Below are 25,915 nucleotides of genomic sequence, written 5' to 3' on the forward strand. Positions count from 1 at the left end.
ATGGAAAATATAACATTCCTGTTCTCATAAATCTATCTGGAGGAAAACGTAACACATAATTATCAATAAACATTTCTGTTACAAAAACTAAACATGTTCCTGTTACAAAAACTAAACATGTTCCTCTGTAAAAACAGAGAGGTGGCAGCCCAACATCCGTGCAAGAAATCCGGTTCCATATTGTCGGTATGAATCTAAGGTAGATATAACCCTGTATTTAGAATTACAAACAGAATATTAAAGAAATCTTATATTAAACCAGAAGGATTCCTATGGAGCAGACTAATAATCCAAGTACAGTCCAACCTGTCTTAGCGACAACCTCTGTATAAAGACCACCTGCTTAATGAGACCTCAGGGTTTCATATGATCAATTTCAACACAAGTTGCCCTGTATATAAAGACCTTTTTTTTTTCTTGGTCTCACTAGGTGGTCTTTATAGACAGGTTTGGCTGTAAACAAATATTACTTGAAGTTAATCACCTGATAAGTACTTATTGCTCCTTGGTAAACCTGCAATTTAATAATTTGCACTCTGCGTCTAGGATCTGCTAAATCCAAAGTGTCTCTGGAACAGGCAAGCATCAATTACATATGAATTCATGTCTTAAATAGCAATAACATACCAGTATATCAAAACTAATTTGATATAAAATTTGTTTGTGAGTATATGAACAAGTGTTTAATCAATGCTGTAAACCTTTCATTGGGTGAGTTACAGAGTTGAACTTGATAATGTCAAAAGAAAGAGCATTGTAAATATTTTTGTGGGATTTTCATTTTTTTGGATTCCAAGAATACCAAAGAAAACCCATTTCCCAGTCCAATAACTGTATGTGGAATCAGAAAAAGATTTCTTTGTTTGTACTAATACTCAAAGTACCAGGGAAATGATTTTCAATTTAGCTACATACCTGAAGGTTTTAAATGTTATAACATTAAACAAATAAAATTATTTTTGTGTGAACTAACAACAAATTACTTAACATTTAAGGTAGACACTGGATTATGAGATGAGACAATATACATATATTATCAGGAAGAACTAATTTTACATGTCACAGGATGTCACATAGTATTATATTCCAATTTCCAGATTAATCACAAAATCTTCAGTCTGTCTGTCTAGATAACGATGAAAAAAATGCAAATGGATCTTTTTCTTTCTATTTTCTATCCATACTAAATGAGAAAGAATTTCACTTATGACCTTACATTCAACTTGCAGAATACTGAAAATCTCACCAACTTTTTAAATACAGATAAATCTATACATGGCACTAGGGGAAGGGAAGGCAATCAAAATACAACCATCACAGATATTAAATGTAAATATACAACTATGGTAAAATATTAACAAAACAATACTCATGATTTTCTATAGGGTACATGGCTTACATACATGTAGTTGAACATGTGCAAAGATATACTTCAATGAAACGATCTTCAAAAATACATAAATGTATCGATAAATTATTTTGTTGGATTTTAATACCGTATTCGACCCAATAATTGCCCTGGGTGCATAAAAAATTTTTAAATAAGGGGGTGCATTATAGAAAAAAGTTTTGTAATTGCTTTCAATAAAATAATTGCACAAATTTAATATTTAAGTAAGCTGAAAACCAATTTACAAAAATGAATCAAATTAAGAAACTTAAAAAGTTTCCATATTTTCAGTCTGTCTTGACTCTAGGTCAGTGAAAACGAGGCTTGAACAAGGGAGAGGGGTGATTATATGGATGAGTGCTTATTGGGTCGAATACAGTATGTTGAATTAACAAGCTCACCAGAGCATATTACCAGTGCTTTATTGGGTCGAATACAGTATGTTGAATTAACAAGCTCACCAGAGCATATTACCAGTGCTTTATTGGGTCGAATACAGTATGTTGAATTAACAAGCTCACCAGAGCATATTACCAGTGCTTTATTGCTGAAAACACCAACTATAGATAAAAAGATCTTAACTTGGAGTTTCAATATTATTCTATTTGAATTCTGCTTATCTATAGTAGTCTCTGATTGCTATTGCTGGGTAAAACAATTGATTTTGAAGAAAACAAATTCTGGTACAAATGCAGCCATAAAACCATGTACTTTCATGATTCATTTACACAAAATTTTGAGAGGAACTGCTTATTAAAATGTCATAAAAAGACATATCTAAGAAAGTAACCGAACTGGCCCAGAGTTTTTAATGGTCCTCAATTCAAGATATTAGGAAGCGAAAATGGGAAACTAGATAACTCTCTACTCTTCCTCATTTTGGAAAAAAAAAAGAGAATTCCAAACAACAAGATATAAAAGTTAAAATCACTAATACCAGTATTGTGATTTCAAGACATTATGATAAAATCTTACTAAAATGTAAGCATCACATAAACATTCACAATGATGAATTATATACCGGTACGCAATATCTATATTTATCTTCAATGCAGGATGATTATGACTAGATGATTTCTAAATGAGGTCTCTGAATTTAAAGCTTTATACTAAATGACGTGGATTTGAACACTTATACCTGTACAACTCTTCATCCCAGTATCCCATCTCTCACCCATTTTCTACACCAATGTATATTGTCTATATGATGTAAAATTATTGCCATACATTCCTCTTGAAGAGCGATACAGTTCATACTTTATATACCTGTACAACTCTTCATCCCAGTATCCCATCTCTCACCCACTCTCTACACCAATGTATATTATCTATATGATGTAAAATTATTGCCATACATTCCTCTTGAAGAGCGATACAGTTCATACTTTATATAATACTTTACATCTCAAAATTTACAGGTACAATATGCACCAATTGAACCTCTTAAATATTCATATGAACATGTTCTTGGATGATAATTTTTTTCCGTTACCATTTCTAGTAATTCAGAAAACATTTAAATCGGAAAAACAGTAATGATAAGATTGTAAAAGAAAAACTAATTGTCCACTAAATATTTATTTGTCACCTCGAGTCTGAAGAGTCGCTGTCGGAGTCCTCCTCTGAGGATGAAATCACACCCCTATATGAAAATATCCGAGCATCGTAAGTATTAGAAGGCTGCAGTCGATGTCGATAAGATATTTTAGGAATGTCTGCCCTGCCAGATAACACATCCTGATAATAGCCCGGAGGATGAGGCTTTGGCCCACCGATGACATTAGAAGCCACGGTTGGCCGTGCTGGAAGTTTCCGAGGAGTTGAAAAACCATATGGCTTTGCATTTACAGAGTTTAATTCTTTATTTGCTGATGGTTTCTTTGGTCGTGGAGGCTTACCATCATTTAGTACTACTTTGTTTTCTTTGGCTTCAACATCAACATTTTCTTGTTTTATACCATTTGTCTCCCTTTGATTTGCCTGTTTTATTCCATTGTCTAGTTTTGGTGACCTTTTACCTTTACCAGTTAAAGGTCGTAAACGTCGTTCATTGTTATTATTTGAATTTACAGGTGTCTTAGAACCTGTGGGTGTTTTTGAACCTGAACTTGTACCTGTTGGAGTTTTTGTACCAAATAATTTATCTGAAGTACTCCTACGAATTCTTGACTGCATTTTCTTGGATACACCAGCAGTACTATTGGGTACAGATCCTGAACCACTCTCTAACTTAATACCAGGATTTGAACTCGTACCACTCGGTGTACCAGCCTTTTTACGCATCGTAATGGCCGGTACTTTACTGTTTGCTACTCCATTGGCCACACTTTTATCAGTCCTCGACGATGAAGGAGCAGACGCTGTGCTGTAGTTTCGTGAACCTTCGTTACTGTTATTATTGATTTTAGTCCTCAAATCAACAGGAACACCATTACGACGTGCACCATTGCTATGGATACCATTGGATATTCCATTTCTACCATAATCTGTAGGTTTTCGAGTCCGATTCCATGCCAAATTTTTGTTTTTCCTCCGACGAGGTATATCATCATCTGAGGAAGAATCACTAGATTCATCCGACTCTGATTCTGATGAAGAATCGGAATCGACAGCATTTCCTCGGAAAAATGTGTTTCTAGTCGGAGCTGGTGGTTTCTTTCTTCTGAATTCCATCAAACGTTTTGCTGTATTTTTCAAGTATTCCTGGTCACACTGAAAGAGTAAATACCAAATATCTACACCTTCATAATTAACTTTATCTGCTATCAATTAGGTCTAATAAAGAGAACGAGAAAACATTCTTCATAGCAGGGTAGCCCACATTTCAAGATTCATATTTAACTAATTACTTTTACCAACACAAACTGAAATATAAATACCTTTATCCTTTCAAAATTTTGGCCAAGTTTGTCTTAGTTGAACAAAAAAGAAATTAAGGGATACAAATGTTCATTTGGGTATACATTATGCATTAATGTTGATTTTGAAATAAATTACCTCCCCTTTACACTATAAAATACAACAGTGTAGTGTTTTATGATAACAATAAATATAAGTGTTGCTTTAGCTATCTGAATATCATTATGTAGATATGAGTGACTCACGATTTTAAGAACTCCTTCAGATTTGATGATGAGATCCTCTATATCCGATTTCCAGCCAACCATATCTGTGAAGCTCTGCATGCTTCGGATAAGGTCACCTGAATGAGATATAGAATTGTATCAGAATTTGAGAGATTCGAACACATTCCAAACATGATACACCAACTGTGTTTTATAAACACTTAGATTCAGTTAAATTTTAACGGATTGGTGTCACAATTATCTGCATTATCCAGATTATTCACAAATTTAGATTTACTCTCTACAAGGAACATTGCCACTTGAATAACTTGAAATTTAATTAAAAATTTACGACTTTTGAAAGTTTTTACCTTCTGCCACTACATCCTTGGCACGCTTACAATTCCTGAACGGTCCTACAGCCTCCATATTAAACAGGACTCTGGGCACTGTCCATCTCACCGTGTCCACTATACCCGCAAACGGCTGTACCTGTTTTGGATGTATCAACAATGTTCTTATCATAATATTCAATTTGCATTTCACCTCATAAATATACTGTTATGTGATATTACCGAAAATTATATGTGTATCGATTATATAGTTGGGCATTACTTTCTCTGTAACATTCAAAGGAAGTTTCTTGAAGGCCTGTGATTGGTCATTTTTTTCTCCTGAACTGCCTTCAGTATTACTATGGCATGGGGTTGATATAACAACAGTGATAGTAACCCATGGAGTATCGAACTTTTCACAGCAGTCCCTACAACTTTACTTCTTCTAATGTATGAAACTCTATCAGGAAGTGTTATAGGACTCCTTACTATGGATAAATAATGTGAGGAGAAACGTCAGTAAAGTTTGACCATCACTGACTGTCGGCCACACTTGACCAGTACTTACCCCTAATGAAGTACCCATTATGATGACTAGATCAGCTTGTAACATATCCTTTAGGTAGAAGTAAAACCGCTTGGGTAAATCCTCACCAAAGAACACTATATCTGGCTTCACAATTCCCTGGAAAATTAAGATGAACAAATTAGATCTCAACACAATTATAAACTTAAAGACATAAGGACCTAACCTCCATACTAGTATATCAAACCGTAATGTAACAGGACTGGTAAAGACTGGACAGACATATACCAGTATGCACCATTTGGGTCCTAAAAATAAAATTTAATTTCAGATAGGTTTAAAATTACATGTACATTCATAAATACTCAGGAGATTGTTAATCACTGATGAAATTAACTTAAAATGAACTGGATATCTAATTAAAGAATTTGTCTGCATTACATTGAATTTTGTGTAAATGATGCTTGAGATCAGCAATATGAGAATTTTATAATTCAATCATTCATTAAACATGACATCTTGACAGAACTGATTTCACCGGCAGTATAAACTGACAGACAACAACCTAATTACACTACTGATATTGTAAACAACTTTGTAAACAACAGTCTTCACACAACATTATTCTAGCATTAACAAGCCAGGGTCGATCATACAGTTGATTAAGTTAATCATTAATTTAAGATTTTCACATCTTAACGATCAAGGTTGATCATGTGGCTGATTAAGCCAGTAACACCACATTCTGACATTAGTTGTTATTGATCTAAGTTCTAATCTCAAGAACCAATCAAGGCTACAGAAGAGACTTTAAAAGCATTCTGCTGAAAATCAATTATTTCCATTTAATTCTTAAGACACACAAAATAAGGCAATCTAAGATAGAATCAACAAAAAACTTTTTTTCTCTTTTCCACCAAGTGACGTGTCTATTTATAGTTCTAAATATTCTGATTTTGTCACATGATTTGCTTTAAGTTAAAATGGCTAATTAAGTAAATGACTATCCATTGTGATATTTATTTTGTATCTTGAAGTTGGCAGGACCATTTATTTAAATTTTTACCAAGATATTTGAGTTAAATGTAGAATATTCATCTGAGCAATCCGATTAAAATACAGGTCCTTATTCTCAATCCGTTTTATAGAGGATCTGACAACATCTCATTAGGGGTCATGTTCTAATGACCTTTCAGTTCGGCCGATCAAATTACAGCCAATAAATTTCTTGACAAGAATAAAATAGTTTGCAGAGCTGGCAAAGTCTTTTTTGTATACCTGGTATGAAGTTATTTTGACCATTAAGCACACCATTGACCGATCGCCAGGTGTAATATAGCAACCCCTTGTGCTCACAAACGCACGTGTTTCTATTCAATGTCAGAGCAAACATCGTAGAACACACTATACAAAATACAAAGTCACGTGCGGTTTGATTGACAGCTGGCGATCCGTCAATTGCTACATATCCTGGGATGAAATGTTGTATTCATTTGATGAAGCCAGATGTATAAAATGTGTAACAGACGTACATGGAGAAAAGTTCAACAAAACGTGACCCCAAATGGGATGCTGTCAGATAGAATTGTATTTCAATCCGGAGTATAAGCCGTACAACTTTTTTCCCTGAAAATCGGGAGTGCGGCTAATACACCAGTGCGGCTTATCTGTGGACGAAAACCAAAATCTGACCACGTTTTTGCATTATTATGTCGTGATTCACATGTGAAAATCGTAAGTTTTACTCGCCATTTTTGTAAAGTTATGCATCAAACAAATCACTGTAAAAGTATTTAAAAGATCAAATATGCAATGAAAAAATATTAAAGATGAACATAATTACGTATCAGATGCATGTTCACTCGTAAAATTGTTTAATTCAAGGAAATCCGCCAACAGAAACGTGTTCACAACACAATGGCGGTTTAGTAAAGTTATACACCGAAAAAAATCACTGTAAAAGTGTTTTAAATGATATAATATGTGATGAAAATATAATAAAGATAAAAAATAATAACGTACCAGATACATGTTCAATCGTAAAATTGTTTAATTCACGGAAAATCGGCCGACTGAAGCGTGGTTGTTTACAGTCACAACACAATGACGGACTGATTTCGCTATCGATTTGCTGCAGGATTGTAACCAAGAAAATAATAAATAAAACGTCAAAAATCATGCGGCTAATATAACGGTGCGTCTTATACGTGTACAAAACCTGAAAAAATCGTAAAAAAGGCCTCTGCGGCTTATACACAGGTGCGGTTTATTGTCCAGAAAATACGATAGACTTGTATTTCAATCAGATACAAATTAATAATGTACAAATTATACTTACTGGACAGCCACGTTTTTTACACAAGGGAAGCTTATCCTGGAACACAGGCTCCTGTAAATATAGAGTGAAATATCATAACTTGTCCTTGAACACAGGCTCCTGTAATATAGAGTGAAATATCATAACTTGTCCTGGAACACAGGCTCCTGTAAATATAGAGTGAAATATCATAACTGGAACACAGGCTCCTGTAAATATAAGGTGAAATATCATAACTTGTACTGGAACACTGTATATTATTATAGATATTAAAATATCATAACTGAGGTGAATTTTTCCCACAATGTTATTATGAAGGAATCATTTGCTTGGATTAGTTTCAAAGCAAGAAAGAAATTTCTGTACCTACCTTTACCATAGATCCTTCGTGCAGATAGCCACAGATGGTGCAGGTCGCAGAAGCAAATGTCCCATGGGCCTCCACAAGTTTCTCTGCTGGTAAGCCCGCCACTGAGGAGATAATGGAAATTGTGAAAAACATACATATAGAAATCCAAAAACAATAATGTACATGTAATCAGTCTAAAATTGTGTTTCTTTTTATAATATTTTGTTGACTTTCAGAAAAACAAGCTTTGTTGTTAGCAATTTTGGCAATAAAAGGAAACACTTGTTACAGGTTACATGTCAATTAGGATACCGCCTGTGTTCTAACAACTACACATAACTATGAATTAATCAGGTTCCAATATTACTGGTAATTAATCAATATCAGTAAGTTTCTTTGTTTTTTTATTTCAAAGAAAATATCTTTTTAAAATATGTGACTTCTTCACCAAATATTGAATGAATTTGAGTTATTGTTCAATTAAAAGGAGTTAGTCACTGAAGTGAAACAATTAAAACAACTTTCTATAAGTAATTAAGAATTAATTTCATAATTAATTGATAGAAAACAGTCCTAATACTAGATATATATACTAGCCAATTTAATCAATCATTCATACCCGGTAGTTTGTGTTTTAAGAACTTTAAAAGAATAACTTATAGGGTAAGCCTTTATGTTCAGTTTGATTCTCATGATATTACTGGTAAACTTGACGTTCCATAAAATTATATGATGTGTCAAATACGCACGACAAATACTCTACACAACTCATAAATCTAACACTCAAGACAAAGTGATTGATTCAATACAAAAGGGCATTCAAAATTTGATTTATCAAAATCTGGTTAAAGTTATGAATGTTGTTTTGTCACAAGTGTATAAATCAGTTTTCATAGCAAGTTGAATGTTGACGTGCTACAAAAAGTCTTTGGTCGTTTAGATGGTGACAATGGAGCCCATTGAGAGAAGTTGTACGCCGTGAAGCTGATATTCAAGGCCCCAATAAAAGATCAATAGACACCGCATGCTACACCTGTTGACACTATTGACCTGATCGGGGAACCTGGCTCGAGTTAAGTACTAGGTAAGTAACACAGGTATATTGTGTACCCATACTTAAGTCTGACCTACATAGAGAACTACCAATAGTTATAGCCTGATTCAGATAAGTCTCAATAGCGCTGTATATACATATTTTTTTCCAATCTAAGAGTTTTTCTTTACACTTTTATATACAGGGCATGCCACTTTCTTTGCCACGCACATTTCCTTTAAATAGAATAATATATCGAGAAATCAAAGTGAGAACCTCATTATAAAATAAGGTACAAAGAAGTCATTCCAACCATGTGGACAACAAAATTGTCAAATTTTCGAGGCGATCTGCCCCTTTATCAAGACACACAAAACAAACACAATTACATAATATGATTATAGAATAGAATAATCTAAATTATTCTAATGTCTTTTTGATCAATCAAGATTTGCGTAAAATAGGCTCATAAATGACAGGTGTCTTTAATTCATGCACACAACTTTATTTCTGGTAAAATGACAGAAGCAGATAATTTTTCTGACATAGGTATCAACATGTCTACCTGTCTGCCAGGTAAATAGCTAAGCAGAGTTGGAATGATAAATAAAGCAATGTCTGATAAGAGAATCAACTTATCAAGCCTTTAAAGGTCTGAAGATTATTACAAAAAAAAATAAGAAAAGAAAATCTTACATAATTTATTACACAAACACTAAAATGTCAATTTCATTTTGAAACGAAAAAGGAAGGGTAGGGGGGAGGGAGCGGGTAGGATATGGCAATGAAAAGCAACTCTGAAGGGAGGTTTTCTGTTACACCTATATTACCAGTATATTTCACTTTCTCATGTTGAAGACATCAGGACATTGCTATCAAGATGTCTGTATTTAGGAATGTCACCATTTTTATCCTTTGTATATATTAGTTATCCAATACCACAGTTATTAACTTTCAGGTCCACACCCATCACAGCTGGTGTAAATCTCAAACAGGAATTAAGCATCCCAAAGATGAAAGCCTAGGAGCAGAAGGTTACATATCTTAACCACATGTCCACTCCGCCCCAATATCGTAACATTTTTTGTTTAAAGTTGGGTGGAGGGAGGAAATTAAGGATAAATGTCTGTGAATATGGTTTGATACATGGGTGGACAATTGGTGTCATATTTTGTAACACAGTTATGTGCAACATTGGCTCATCTTACCTATCATGGTATGAAATTTGAACTAATTTAAATAACAATTTTTCCTAACTTTCAAAACTGATGCAATTTTTTTCGATGGATTGTAACCTTAGATTTCATATAAAATACCAGTATTGGTACTTGAAAAGATGCAGACTTTTTAACGAAGTCTGTAATCTAATACTAGTCTAACAAGAGGTGGAACAATAGTAAAAGAATTCCATACACCTTAACCACTACGACGCCACTGTGCCCCCTTTACTTTTTAGATGGCAGTGTTGTTGCTCCTTTACAATTCTAAGGAACTGTTTTTCAAATCAAACTTGTTATAGGAATGATTCTTATCTCTTTATATTGTTATTAGCTCGCTGACAAACATTAATCCTGTTTGTTTATTTTTGGAAGTAACAGCATAATTAAATCACAAATAGAGTTGGTCCTTTATAACATACAACTAATACCAGACTGATCAGATATGTGATATCACCAATTAACACTGAATTTAAATGTCTGAATTAAGATTTGACAGACATTGTATAAGTATTTATGTAGCTAATTAATGACAGACTAATCAACAATCTAATCTTAGATAGATTTTCGATCACACTTATTAACAGTCCCTAAACTATGTATACAGACCAAGTAATTTGGAGTATTAGAACTTTGGTTTGGGTGATTTGGATAAGGGTCATATTTAAAGTTAAATCTTCACAAATATCTGTATTACATACTGTTAAAGTTTAAACTATTATGCAATTTGTAATAAATTATGGTATGAAGTTTGTCCATACAAGTGAGTTTTCCCCTCTAGGACTAGACTTTAAATATCAGGCACCAAATTTCAGGAAGTACAAGATTTGGGCAATATACCGGTAGTGGAATGACAGAGTTCCCAAAAGAAAACTATATTTGACAACTGGTACCTTCCAAAAGGCCTAACAAGGACCTCAGTCACCACAGCTTACAGCTGCCATACACCTTCCCTATTCAACCACTACAGCTCAGAATAAGGGAGAGAGGAGGAGAGAGTCACCTTTACCACTAAGCCATTTCAGTTCAAGGTCAGAGTAGGGAGTAGCAGTGGGGTGAGGTGGGATAGGGCGGGGGACTGGAAGGATTATTTTATTCATTGTTACCATAATGAACCAATCCCCCTTCCCATCCCCCAAATTGAGCAGTTAAAGTAAAGATCCTTATTCATTTTGATTCAAAGACAACTTACATCTCTCCAGTCCATCTATGTTCTGGGTATACATTCGGAGTAGCATGCCCTTATCGTGAAGCAGCCTAACAAAGTAATGGATGTAGTTCGGACGGTACTTTCCCGACGGATAGAGTTCCTTGGCGAGTGTGAAAAATGGCTTAGGGTTGTGATGGAAGTAATCAATATCAAAGATGGCCTCTGGGTAGGGGATCCTGTACTGTTTTAGATTGTCATACAGACCTGTCCCTGGAGTTCTGAAATACAAAGGATCAGATATACAGAGAATCTGAACATTTCAACATTGGTGTATAACAAACATTGGGTGTTAATGTATATCAAATTGTGTGCGCTAGCATACCATGATATATGTTCTCCATAACAATGAGCTATCAATAAATCTTTAACAATACAAAACACAATGAAACAAATGGAAGGAGCACCATTCATTGATACCAGTTTCTCTTAACCTGGACAGAGATACCGACACAACTTTAGAATCTTACTCCTTGGTTAGAGATATCATTGACTAACCATCAAGAGGGTGTATGGTGCACTGTTTCTGCAAGAGTCCGTCTTTTGATAAAATTACTGCACGTCAAGCACAATGCACAAAAGTATGAAGATACAATCTAATATCTGATCAACCAAATTACTTCTGTTAAACTGCACCAGAGCAGCATATTATACAATTCAGGTTTGCTACTGGATTTACACTATACATTAATGTTAAGAGGTAATTGGGAGTTGCCTATATTTACCTGAAGTCTGGAATGCCACTAGGTGTACTAATGCCAGCCCCTGCCACCACTACTATGTTTTTACAGGCGTCGTTTTTCAATAGATTGGCCACATCATTGAGGGCTCTGACCTGACCGTTCCCGCCTCCTGTGACAGTACTCATGAAGGATCGCCTGTAAACAATCACAAAAGTAAACGCAAGTTCAAAGATTATCCATATTTGCATGTTACCTTTTGGGTAGGTATCCATTGTGACATCTTTTTGTGAGCAAAACTCACATCTTTTCCTCAGAAAAATATGACGTGAGGCTCGCAAACACATGACATCAAAATCAATAGCTACTCAAAAGGGCAGATAACTCTGTAATATGCAAAGAGGGAATATGTATCAACAAAAGTTACTTCTACATCCAAAGTGGTCAAAAAATTTGCCACTGTGCATTTGGTTATTAACTCGGTACCAACAAGCTAATGCCTTAATCTTTCTTGTGGTGTGGAATGCATACAGCAAGATTTGCTATTTCATTTCTAATGTCAGGCTGTGGAATCTGGATCCATTCCCCCAAGACTGCCCATTTGTATATCTGTGAGGTATTTGTATTTGCTGTGAAGATAATTTTCTCTAAGACTTATCTGGTACCAAATTTTTATTAAGTCCATTCTTGGTAACCCTAGTGATATACACTTACATAGCTGTTAACATAATGTTATCTAAGCTTAAGACTTACCAATTTTTTGGTAAAGTTTTGCTGCTAAGATAATTTTCTCCAAGACTTACCCATTTTTCTGTGGAGGTTTGTTGTTGGCCTTGTCTTTTAAAGAGAGACCCTTCATCCTGGATGTGATGTTGGTATCCGACTGAGTTTTGTACACAGGACTTGAGTTGGTCTGGAACGCCCGTATCTGTGTCCTGTGGCCAGCGGTGGCTGTGCTAGCTGATGGGGGCCGCTCCAGGGAGTGCGGAACTTTTACTGAAACAAAATGGTCAAGTTTAACATCTGTTCACAGTTATACATTGACTTCTGTCAAATAACAACAAATTATAGGCATATCGATATATCAGTGCACAAATATAAAATAAAAGAATCTATCAAGGGTTGCACACCAATGGAGAGGCCAAAGGGACTGTCAGTGAGTTTGGATCCCACATGGTGAATTTGCTAGGTACATATTGTAAGCTGATGATTTTTCTCTAAGAACTATGGCTTTGTCTTCATCATCAAGACCTGACAATATGTTCCTGGCATATACAGGATGTAAGACAAACAAATTGAACAGTTTCTATGGTTACCATGATCCTTTATCTACTGACAGTATCAGGTCATTATTTACAGTCAGTGGACATTATTTTTTATAAATATTGATACGAAATCGCTTTGTTTGAGTTTCCATCAACATTGACGTAGGGTTGTTATAATAGTACTCTATGTAAACATCATTACTATTTTACTATGTGTCTCATTACACAGTGATGTAGTATAGCTATAATCAACATTGTGTGTAAACATTTACTGTGTCGTTGAGATATAAATTAATAATGCAAAAGTAACAATGATTTGACACTCATTATAAACACGATCTGCAACAATTAATCAGTAGTTATATCAGTGTTTGTCCTTTTTTTAATGTTTCTTACATCAAATTCAAATCAAACAATAAGTAAGATGAAACTCACTTTCCCTCGACTGGTTGATAGACTTCTTTGGTTTGTTTGCTTTAAATCTTAGATCTAGTCATTCAAGCACATGTAGTCTAGGATTTCTTTAACGGCCAAAGTTAGTACCCTAGTACTAAAAAGTATTTGGTAACTGGTATACCACTAGGCCACCCTGAACACATATCTTCTAATTAACTAACATAAGGCAACACACAGCTGATTATAACTTATAAGGTAAAATGTGTCAAGTAAATAAACTTGTAGGACATTGAAATATTTAGATAATCTTCAATACACAAGTATATATTGTAGATTTAAAATAAGCCAAGGCTGCAAATGTTACAACTGTCATCTTACCCCATTATGACATTAGTTAAAACATATATACATACAGAATAATTATCCATATCATGCACATGTATTCCAAAAATAGCTTTTATTAATTGACATGGTAATGAAGTTCAAACATAGTTACAGAACTTTGTGTCATAGAAACCACATACATTACACTATAACAAGTGTCACTTAATAAATTGTCAAGGAAATCTAACTTACTGCAGAAAATTTCAAGGAAATCTAACTTACTGCAGAAAATTTCAACAAATAAAACAGAATGTACTGAAATACAAGAATTGGTATCCAAATGCCACAAGGTGGTAATTTTTAAGCACTTACATCAAATACATGATGTCTTTAACACATAGCGAGCAAAGGAATTCTCTGTAATCCAACAACACGTATATAGTTTGGAGGTATGTAATCCAAATCACATCATATATTTATACTTTGGAGGTCAACTTGTTTCTAGGACAACTCCGGCAGATTCACTGTAGCTTGCAGATTTCATCATTATCCTTAGTCTTAATTCTTCATCCTGTTACCATTCGTGAAGCGCCTATAACCGGACATACTTGCTGTGAGAATGTCGACGTCCCTCTAGACTCCACCTGAACCCGATACCCGTGAGCATGTTTAAGCTTTCATGTATTGAACCATCACAATAAACACATCAAATTTTCATGTGAATGGTTTAATACAGCTATAGAGGACATCGACTATGTATTCCCGGTAGATGGATATGAGTCTATAGCCACCTGAGGAATCATATGCGTGTTCAAAGCATGCAATGTTTACCCGGTAACGATTCCATTCTATATCGTTGTTTACCTGAAATCTCATAGCCTGTTTATATTGAGTCACACACAATTACTACAGTAAACAAATACACTATGCACAATTTGCCATACATCTCAGAATAAAATTGATATTTCTATTTAAATTTCAATTGAAAATGTGTATTGGTAAAATGGAGATTTCAAAGATCCTGTGTTACCCAGGATATACCATCGATATTGACCTATATTTATATATTTAGGCATCCTGAAGTAATATATACTTGATTATTGATTTGTATTTAAATGGATTTAAACATAAAAGCAGCCAATTTCATTACACAAATAATTATTTTCACAACAAATTAAATCGAAATTAAATCAAATACATACCATAGCATGGATATACTAACAGCAATTCTAAATTTACTTTTCCTCAATAGAAAACCATTAGTGAGAAAATTTTATCATATGTCACCATTCAATATCAAATATGTAAAAGTGTATATCCATTGCCTGATACACCTGAACAAAGCCTTACCTACAAAACTTCACTTAGCTGTACGTGTAATATCTACAAAACAGCACTTAGCATACAGCAAGTGTAACATCAATATTGTCACGACAGATAAAATTTGTTATACTTTACATGTTGTTTTTAAGTTTAGCTATCTAAGTAACATCACATTCACCGAGTGTTCTTTATGTAAGTTGTTAACATCTGTCCAAACCATAACCACATATAAACATCAATAATAAATATACATTAAATTTAATCACCTGGATTCAAATATTCATAATTAAGTGATAGATCTGAATGCGTAAATTCAATACCAAACTATCAAACATATAAAATGCTTAGAATTCCAACATTTTAGCATGATCTATAAATGCATTAATGCAAACAAGACTTCACCTGTGTATTAATTGAAAATTCTTTAAGGAACATCTTAATTATGTTGACAAGTCAGGTTAACTGTATAGCTAGCTTTATGGCTAGCTTGAATGTATATTCTGCAGATGAAGAACTTTACATCAAAAGTGCTTTCTGTCATTTCGCACCTTTATCTATGAAATACAGAAATCCATTACATTCACCTCTTTGATGAAGCTATCCTCCAACCATCAAGAGCCCAATCAGCAGCACTGTGCCTAACACTTAGCTTGTATTATATACTAGGTTTAACACTTTCCAATGGTAAATGTATGTAAACCCAATCCGATGGAAAGTTGATCATCACAATAAAGTATTGTTCCATGCTGATTGGCCATTTTTATCTTGCCATAAAATCACCATTTAATAGTCCAATGGTAACTTAGTGTAATGAATTTACACGTACCAACAGATATCATTGCATTTGGCCTGAACTCAACACTCCATGATACCCAAGGCCTGTGGGTATACTGGGTATACATTAAGAGAGTGCTGTACAAATACTGGTTGACCTTTCTGAATATATACCATACTATATGTCGTAGGAAAGCAACGGAGGAATGGATACCGCCAATAATGCTGAGAATGGTATATAAAAGTGTCCTTACCTGGTTTTGCCTTCTACATTATAAATGAGCACAGAAGGCATATCACAGCAAGTGGAACAATAAAGATTTCCTTATCCGTACATTTTGTACTGTCCAGGTATAATTAGGGTCACTCGGTGCACCACCAAAGTTTAGAGTAGAAACACCAGCTCTCCAGGTCTGAGGGGGATGAATATGGTGTATTCCATGTAATGCTATATACCTGTACATAGATTATCATCTTCACAGGTAAAATTGTCAACTATACTGATATCACCTGTTCAGGTAGATCGTCAGCGCCAAGTTCAGGAATATCAAATTCAATCAATACTTTTCCAAAGGCACATGATGTATTACATTTAGCAGTAATTTTCTAGAGCAGATTTTTAACCAATGGAACATCAAACAAACCTGGAACTGGTATTCGGAGTACCATATACCCTTAAGTCTTACTTTAGATTTCTAAAATTATAAACTAACAATATTACATGGTCACAGATTATCTTCTAAGATCATTCAATTTTCATAATGATGTGCTCACAGACATTTTCTTCATTAGTGTAGAGCTAGACACTTCCATTTCATGTGGTATTTACTTTTGTGTTTCTTTGCAATAAGAAGAGCTGAATTTAAATTTGAAGTCACTCACAAGAATCTAAAAAAAATTAATGCAAATTTTAAATGGCATCAATGTTGATTCCAACTTCAAGGCCAATTTTAAATATGTATAGGGCTACACTTTTAAAAACTCATGATACAAAATAGTGAAGGAATATTATTAAAATAAGGCTTTGGTATATGTTTGACATAATGGCACCAATATATGATTAAATAAATGGAAGGATGAGTTTTTTAAGCAGCTTTTTCTTACATACAAACTTTTGATTCCACATGTCATTATGCATTCAGAGTACAGTAATTTGTCAAACCATGTTGTATATACACTTATGCAGACAACACCTAGCTTGTCATTAACTAATGTATTTTTTCCTTGCTCAGACATATATAATTAATTTTTAAATGTACATATCATCTTATTCATTTCCACCTGTTTTTTCAGATTGATAGACAACCTTTTGGCATTCATAAGCATATAAATAGAAATAATTTCTATTCATATGAGACACTATATGTAAACTGATATTATATAAAAAGCTGTGTATTGTACAACAAAACTCAAAAGAGCTCAGGATATGAATATGAATATAATGATCATTTAAAAAGGATAGATCAAATAGCACAGAAAACTGTGCACCCAGTAATAATCACAACTTTAACACATACATATCCAGTTTCAAAAACAACAAAACAGTATTCCATTATAATTTCAACACATTATATATACAAATGTTCCCTGACATGCATACCCTTAATGTTTCAGCAATCATAAAAACAATTCAACAAACTTTTCTGAAAAGATAATAACAAGCTCATATAAATGCTAAAAGAGCATATATCATATATCTTTCTATAACAAAAGCTACAATAGAGATACCTTGGTTTTTTATCTTAGCTTTGAAACCAATAGTGTTTTGTTGACTGCTGGCATAACCATCATAATTGTATAGGTATTAGGTTAAAATAAATATCAACAAAATCCTTGGAATTGATGCACTATCCTTGGTCTTCATTAGGCTACCTACTTGAATCTAAATTTACCTGGCTCAGAATAATTTGGATTGGCAACATTGATTCCATAATAGCTTAACAAAGTTGGAACTTCCAATGAATATTACACAGAGCACAGACTGGTTATCCAGACAATGACAAAGTATTAAATGGTTAAAAAAAGAAATATGAATTGATAACAAAACTAACTGGGTATAGACATCAACCTACACTACGGAGCACTGTTTCCCTTTGAATTCCCTATGTTCTTGACACAACAGATGTGGCTGCCAATCATGTTCTAGTCCAACATGGTCTTTAGGAAAAATAATGACCCCTGATCATTTTTTATGATGTAAGCACTTAAGTTCCTTGTCTGAGTATAGTTCTGTTGGCATGGTAACCATATGGTGTATGGCAATCCGATTCATAGCATTCTAAAGGTCAAATGTTCCAATCCAGCAAACTCTACTACGGTAAACCTCCGGTTAATTCGAACCGCCGGATAGTTCGAACACGCATTTTTTTCCAGAAAAACGGTAATTTTTTAGCTAGTGATAGTTTGAACACTGACTTTTTATAATCAATCCTATTTCGGATAGTTCGAACACGTCAAATTATGAACGTAAAAGTAAGATTTTTGTCGGCAAAACGGCGCAATGTGGTCCCAAAAAATGGCGATATATTTTGCATATTGCAACAGTTTTGATGTTTGGAATAAAGATTGTATAATTGATCATTATAATGACCATACTACAGATAAGTAATGAACATTTTAAGCCATAAATAAAAATTTTTTAATGCCGATATATCGTACACAAAGCAGCAAGGCCAAATGTTTAATCTTAGGCCCCGACAATGTATATTTAAATTCGCTATACCTGATGGAAACACGTGGAAGAAATCGCCAATGTTTGTTAAGTCCAATCTAGATACGGATATCAGTTTAAGTCGACATTAAATTATGCCTTCAATCTATCTTTAATCAGCCAATCAAGGTGTTAAATTACCTGTAAACACGTGCCTCACGCTGGCTTGGACACTAGGCCAGTTACGAGGTGTCACAGCGAGCATCAAAAGCCAGCCGCTTGGTAACAGCGAGTGAATGTGATTACATATTCAGCTCCAGCCAAAACAATCCACGTGTTGGGTAATTGAACAATAGATATGTAGCTTTTCATCAGGTTAAAACTAGTTACATAATTTTAGAAGCAGACAATATGCAATCGGGTTTTGGACAATCTGACAGTCACAGTGCGCTTGTGACCTAATTTTACGAAATGAATGTAAACAAATATTATCAACAGCAGTTTCGTAAATGCAACCGGATTTTCTTAAACTAAAAAAGTAAATAAATAAAATTACGTTTGTTACGAAATATAACGAAGATCTAACTAGATTTTCTGTGGTTTAAATAAAGTTTCTATCTTGGTTAACGGACGTCGATGTAAATTATAGGCCGCGATCGTGAACGGTGCTGTTTGGAGCCTTGTCCACGTGCACATATGCATGCGGCTTCTGCTACGCAATTAATTATAAATTCACCAATTAAATGCTCATGTTTACGAGAAAATGGTTGAATATAATATCTTCAGGAAACTAAATACCTTCTCTATAAATTTTCTGCCTTACATTGCTTATGCCAGGTACATCGGTACAAAACTGGTTTATACCGATTTCAACTCGGATAGTTCGAACTCACGATTTTTTCCTGAAGCTTAATTTCGGATAATTCGAACTGGTCCATCAATATTTATTTAATTTTGTTCAAACTAACCGAAGGTTTACCGTACCCAACTTTGGTATTCATTACTACCAGGAAGTTGCCATTCAACTTCACGGCCACTGATAAATAGCTCCTAAGAGTTCCATAAATGTTGCAAATGAGCTGATTTTCTTTGAAATCAGTTTTTTTCTCTGGAGACATTTTGTTTGCATCTTTTATACTATAGCAGTACTGCGCTAGAGTTCATACAAATGAGATTTTGTAGTGCTTAATCGGCCTTGTATGTGCTGAGAATTTCACTCAATGTGCCTAGTAAAATTCATTCCATCCAAATTCATTGGACATATATGATACATATTATTAATAACTGTAAACTAATATTTTTCATATAAACATATACAATATTAATTCTGTGTCTCTACTCTCCATTAATGTCATCGTATGACTTTATGAAGACATTACTTTGTGGTCAAGGGCTGTTACTTTTAGGTAAACATGTTTTATACAGTTATGAGCAAAACATTTGAATTCACGTTTGACTTCTAGACATCATGAATTTACTCAAAAATTTTTATCTCATCGAAATAAAATGGTTTACACATTACAATATGCGAAACTGGATTTCACTGCAAGAACATATCAATAACATCATTTTCTCTCAAAATGAAGACAGGTCAACTTGGATCAGATTCAAATCAGAGCACCTGTTTACTATTCTTACTAATAAGGACTAGTACAGTGGAACTTCCCCAAAAAGAGGGTTCGGTTTGGAGAAGTGAACCGAATATTGATCATTACGATCTGGATTTAATCGATCGGAATTTGTTTTCTACTATATACTGTATATACTGTAATGCCTGTATGCCAATGCAAGTGTTCGTTATAACCGACCAATATTATTGTTAATGTAAAAGCTATCACAAAATAGAGAATAATATGTTTAAAAGGAATGGATTACAACAATCTTGACTTTGTTACCGCTTATTTTATTTACTATAATAAAGAGAAATTAACTCCGTACATGAGATCCGTGTTCCGTTTCTAGAGGGGATCGGTTTGAGAAGGTTCGGTTTTCGGAAGATACACTGTACATGGAACTTCCCCAAAAAGAGGGTTCGGTTTGGAGAAGTGAACCGAATATTGATCATTACGATCTGGATTTAATCGATCGGAATTTGTTTTCTACTATATACTGTATATACTGTAATGCCTGTATGCCAATGCAAGTGTTCGTTATAACCGACCAATATTATTGTTAATGTAAAAGCTATCACAAAATAGAGAATAATATGTTTAAAAGGAATGGATTACAACAATCTTGACTTTGTTACCGCTTATTTTATTTACTATAATAAAGAGAAATTAACTCCGTACATGAGATCCGTGTTCCGTTTCTAGAGGGGATCGGTTTGAGAAGGTTCGGTTTTCGGAAGATACACTGTACATACTATCCAGATGGGCAATTTGAGTGAGAAGTTTTGTCATGCACTTTAATATTTTTGAAATGATTTTTTTCTAATCACTTCTTAAATATTGCAATTGTAAGGTAGGAATTATTGTTTATTATATATTATTGTGTATTGTTACCATTCTTCTTAAAAGATTTAGTCCATCAAATAATTAGGATTTTGCTAGATCGGCTCACGCTACCCATTGGCATTTGGGTTATTAACGAATCTATCTGGCTAATTGCAAAAATAAATTCATTGTAATACGCAAAATATGTGAAAGATTTTCTTCACTCGCCCAATATCCAATCATGCTGACACAAGCTCCAACCTCTGTGACATTTTTATGCACAATTTAATTTCAATCCACTTTCCCTCCTGTCGCTTATCGACTACTTTTTCGCTATATACCATCATTTTTCAGTCATGTTGCTTTCATAGCAAGTCTAAAACAAATGAAAGTTAATCAGTTACGGTATCTGTTTTAATGTTGAAGGGACATCAAGTAACACACGACGAACTGGAGAGTGGTCTAATGAATGATCATGAGCTAAATGTAACTTACATTTGTATCATGTATTTAATGTGCTTTTCAATAGATGAAAACAATACATTACTTAGTGTCCTAAGTAATTTAATGTTTTCATTAAGAAATGCTACAAATGCACAATTTGCTAAAAAAAATTCTTATCTGCTAAAGAGAACATACGCACTTGCACAACTTTTGCTTTGCAAACTGGAAAGCTAGCGCGAGCCTATACTAGGCTAGGCCCTGTGGAGTTCATTTGCTAGATATTAGTCAGCTTTATTGTTAATTTGACTACCCTGGATATGTACAATCAAACAGGCATTCAATGCAATTGCTAACACTTTTGACTTCAGCATTTTGGAGAGGATTTTTTAAAGAACATAAAGTTACCAATTTAAACTGAGCAACACAACTTTAGAGCAGGTGCTTTCCATAAAGCTGTCCAAAGGCATCCTAGCTAGCTACAAGATAGCAGGCCACTTGTTGTCAGCCTGTCATGAACCAGGTAGGTTAATCGGTAGATAATCTGCATCTGTCAAGTATTTTGAAGATCAGTCACATGCAGGTATAGAAACCCAATCTGGACATGATCAAAGCCTATTCTGGGCTCACGCTACCCATTCACATTTTCCTTAATCGCAAATCGATCTGGCTAATTGCTAAAATAAATTCATCCAAATTCGCAAAAAAATGCTAAAGTTTTTCTTCACACATCTGATATCCAATCACCCAGACATGAGCTTCAAACATTGTTTTTATCAGTCGCATTACTTTCATAGCAAGTCTAAATGTTACAAGGTTAACATAGCATGTTAACCTTGTATGGAGCAATTCCTCTAAGAAAATATTCTATGGGGTGTGTTGAAGGGATGTAAAGTTACAATACGCTCGACAGAGTATGGTTTAATGAATGATCGAGATCTCTTGTATTAGGGCTGCTGCGGTTAACCGGTATATTGGGGTATTGCAATGCACCATCAAAAAATATTGTACCGCGATACAGTTTACCTTTACGGTTTTTTACGATATATTTTCTAAGAATCATAATTTCATTAATTTGATATAATTAAAATGTCCTGTCATTAAAACAAAACCAGCAAGTTGTAATTGTTTTCCTTTCCGATAATATGAAGCCATGTGGGTATCCCTTTTGTTTTCATTTGATTCAGATGTCGGTCAAATGTTTGTAACTAACATGTATAATGTTCAAATGAATCAAACATTTGCATGACGTTGAATATAAACAATATGACATTAAGCTAGTTTCTGAAATATTATCAAGCTGATTCGCTCCATCAATCAACAATACCGGAATATATAATTCTCTAAACACATTTAAGGCCCGGTGAATACATGGCTGCAGGGATTTTGCCAGCTATTTCAGGCTTCATCGTCCACCGCCTTTTTCGAATTCCTACATGTGTCAAAACAACACTGCAAGCCGATCAGCCTTTTGAAGTCTAACGTTAATCATGATCGTAAGCTTATTTTCCCAGGACAATTGTACGTAAATTTGTTCATTATTTAGTTTCAAAAGTGTAAATATTTGCAGACACTATCATGTTTAGTTATTGCATTATTAAGTTATGATCGTCTGTAGCCTAGCTTTTTCACAAATAGGCTGGTATTTTTTAAAACAAGAACCTCACATTTGAACATTTTTGTATCTCAACAACACGGTTGAAATCGATGTAAAACTACATAGCATAGCACTGTATGTTTGTATAATGTAAAGGGTGTTTTTATTATGGAATCTATACAAAATAAACACGACATATGTTAAGGTCAAAATATTGCAATACATATCGCAATACAGGTGTTGTGTATCACAATATATCGTGGTAAGCTTCTGCTGTATCGCTGCAGTCCTATTTTGTATGTGTGTACTTTTCAATTGATGCATAAAATAATTATTTGATGCTTCTTAGTAATTTAATGTTTTTCATTATAAAATGCTGTGAATGCACAATTTGCTAAATGAAATTCTTATTTGCTAAAGAGGAAAAAATCACTTTCCCAACTTTTGCTAAGCAAACTGGAAAGTTAGCATGAGCCCAGCTATTTGCAGGTTCCTTCCTTGAGTTCTGTAATAAATTACTATCTGAATCTTTGAGACCTTGAATTATTCTTTCACAACTGCTACATATCAAAAGACCAAACTACCTGTCTCATCTGTTGTCAAACTCAGAGTCATCATCCGTCAGTACCTGGCAACTGCCCTACATAGGATTCAAACTCACAACCCAGAGGTGGAGGGCTTATGATAATACATGTACATCGGGACATCTTAACAAATCACCAGCCGCGGTTTGGATATAACAATAATAGTAATCCCAGGAATATCGAGGATGGTGTTGTTAGACTTGATTGTATAATATCTCAAATTAATCTTAAGCCAAAGGCAATTAATTGTTTATCAAAGCATGCAATTGTCATTTTATCCAGGGACTGTCTGATTTGCTGAACCAGCTCGTTGCTATGTTGCAGGTAGAAATTTGTTCGTTTTAATCAATGAGAAGTTATATACTGGCAGGCAACAAGTTCTCGCCAAGTACCAATTCTTGCCATCACATGTATACTTGTTTGATCACACACAAATTTACTGACAATTTTTTTGTGGAAATCAACATGGTAGTGTCTTCTATCAGAAGATGACTTTATTGACATAATTTCAGTGGTAACCGTTCAGCTACAGATGCGATGGCAAGAATTGGTACTTGGCGAGAACTGGTCACCTACAAGTAAAGGTCTACTTTAAATAACATCCTTTTGTTTAAGGTCTTCTTTAAATACAGAATTAAAAAATAAACAAGTTAAGGTTCGCTCTTTCCAAGTTGTACACGATTCAAAATAATTTCATATTATCTCAAATTAAATCTTAAGGCAATGAGTTTTTAGTATTAGTACAAAAAAATCGTGTGTATCCCTGTGACATTAGAATCATCTGATGAAAACATACTTGCAGTAGAGTTATCCCCTTTTAACCCTTTAATAAACTTTCATAGCTTGCATGTATCGAAGCACTGCCCAGAACATGCACAGAATTTGCCCCTTTGCCCCCTTTCTGAGTCTCACAACTTTGTTAGACTGACATGGTGCTATTAAGACCGTTATGTTTTTTGTCATAAATTTGCTGTGACGGGTTTCACAGTCTGTTTCTCTGAAAATGGATCAATGTTGTTTGTTAAGTTATTTTTCGCTTTAAAGACATGATTTAGACATCGCAAACACCAATCTAAATTTGAAACTGTGTTATGTGTTTTTGAAAATCAGCTGTCAGTGATCACAGCACGGGGTCAAAGGTATACAATTTTACATTATTACAACGAGTAATTCGACTCAAAGCTGTCAAAATTTTACAATACCTTTTCCGACAGCTGCCATGATAAAGCGCCTCAACATCTTGCAGTGATGTTAATTGGTGTCATATTTGCCGTTTCGAGTACGTATCCTAGCTGAACTACCTCCAGGATAAGATGTATTTACGTGCCATTGCGTTTAAAATTGTTCCACTTGTGCCAAACAGACGCCATGATTACTTAGATACTGGCATTTTGAGCCTCCAAAAAGAAAAGAGTTCGATTTTAGAAAAGCTGTCTGCTACGCTATAGTCTGTTTCTATAATGTCGGTTTTGACACCCGATATAACTGATGTCACTAATAAATGAAGTTCATATTTATTGTTTTTGATAACATTTTGGTATTATATTTGCATTACAAGTACAACTATGGACTTTATTTCTTAAATTTCGTATTTGCAAAGTAATTGAATAATTAATTTAGCTCGAAAGTCTCCTTCGATACTCCACTGACGTTATAACGACCACTGGACCATCTCAAGTAAAACTGGAGGCAAAACACAGGTAATATAATTCTTTCATCCTTTGATTTGATGTTTATCTAATGAATTATATATAACGATACACTGTATTCCTTTATCTTCAAAGTTAGCTTTGAAGACCTGTGATTGGTCAGTTTTTTTCTTCCTGAACTGCTCTCAGTTTTACTATGAGATAGTTCAGGGATGAAAAGCAACCCATGCAGTATCTGTACGGATAATTGCCGATGTTGGCCACGTGATGCAACTCGTTTTTTCTGATATTGCCCGATTTTTAACGTGATTTTGATCTGTGACCTCTTTTAATAGTTTTTCGTTTGCCTAATACATAT

General features: G+C 34.3%; 1 protein-coding gene across 5 annotated transcripts; it reads right to left on the minus strand.

The window, feature by feature from the left end:
- Positions 1–102: 102 nt before the first annotated feature.
- LOC138329360 (uncharacterized) lies at positions 103–25,293 on the minus strand. 5 transcript variants are annotated; one of them, XM_069276291.1, is made up of 10 exons: positions 25,111–25,293; positions 12,923–13,115; positions 12,165–12,317; positions 11,425–11,660; positions 8,004–8,104; positions 7,655–7,705; positions 5,359–5,475; positions 4,827–4,947; positions 4,495–4,592; positions 103–4,102 (listed from the first exon to the last, which is right to left on the minus strand). In XM_069276291.1, exons 1-10 carry the CDS (start codon positions 25,145–25,147, stop codon positions 2,975–2,977), a joined length of 2,235 nt encoding a protein of 744 aa, XP_069132392.1. In that variant the 5' UTR covers positions 25,148–25,293; the 3' UTR covers positions 103–2,974. The 5 variants fall into 5 exon arrangements, with proteins under 5 accessions (XP_069132392.1, XP_069132394.1, XP_069132395.1 ...); XM_069276293.1 differs by lacking the exon at positions 25,111–25,293 and adding an exon at positions 16,456–16,703; XM_069276294.1 differs by lacking the exon at positions 25,111–25,293 and adding an exon at positions 16,012–16,256.
- Between the last annotated feature and the right edge of the window lie 622 nt (positions 25,294–25,915).

The sequence above is a fragment of the Argopecten irradians genome, chromosome 8 (genome assembly GCF_041381155.1).
Source record: "Argopecten irradians isolate NY chromosome 8, Ai_NY, whole genome shotgun sequence".
NCBI lineage: Eukaryota > Metazoa > Mollusca > Bivalvia > Pectinida > Pectinidae > Argopecten > Argopecten irradians.

Coding starts and splice junctions, on each gene's coding strand:
- LOC138329360 (XM_069276291.1), bottom strand. CDS start 25,147: ATGTTGAGGCGCTTTATCATGGCAGCTGTCGGAAAAG. Junction 13,116..25,110: donor CATGGCAGCTGTCGGAAAAG/GTATTGTAAAAT, acceptor ATTTTGTTTCAG/TAAAAGTTCCGCACTCCCTG. Junction 7,706..8,003: donor ACGAAGGATCTATGGTAAAG/GTAGGTACAGAA, acceptor CTATATTTACAG/GAGCCTGTGTTCCAGGATAA.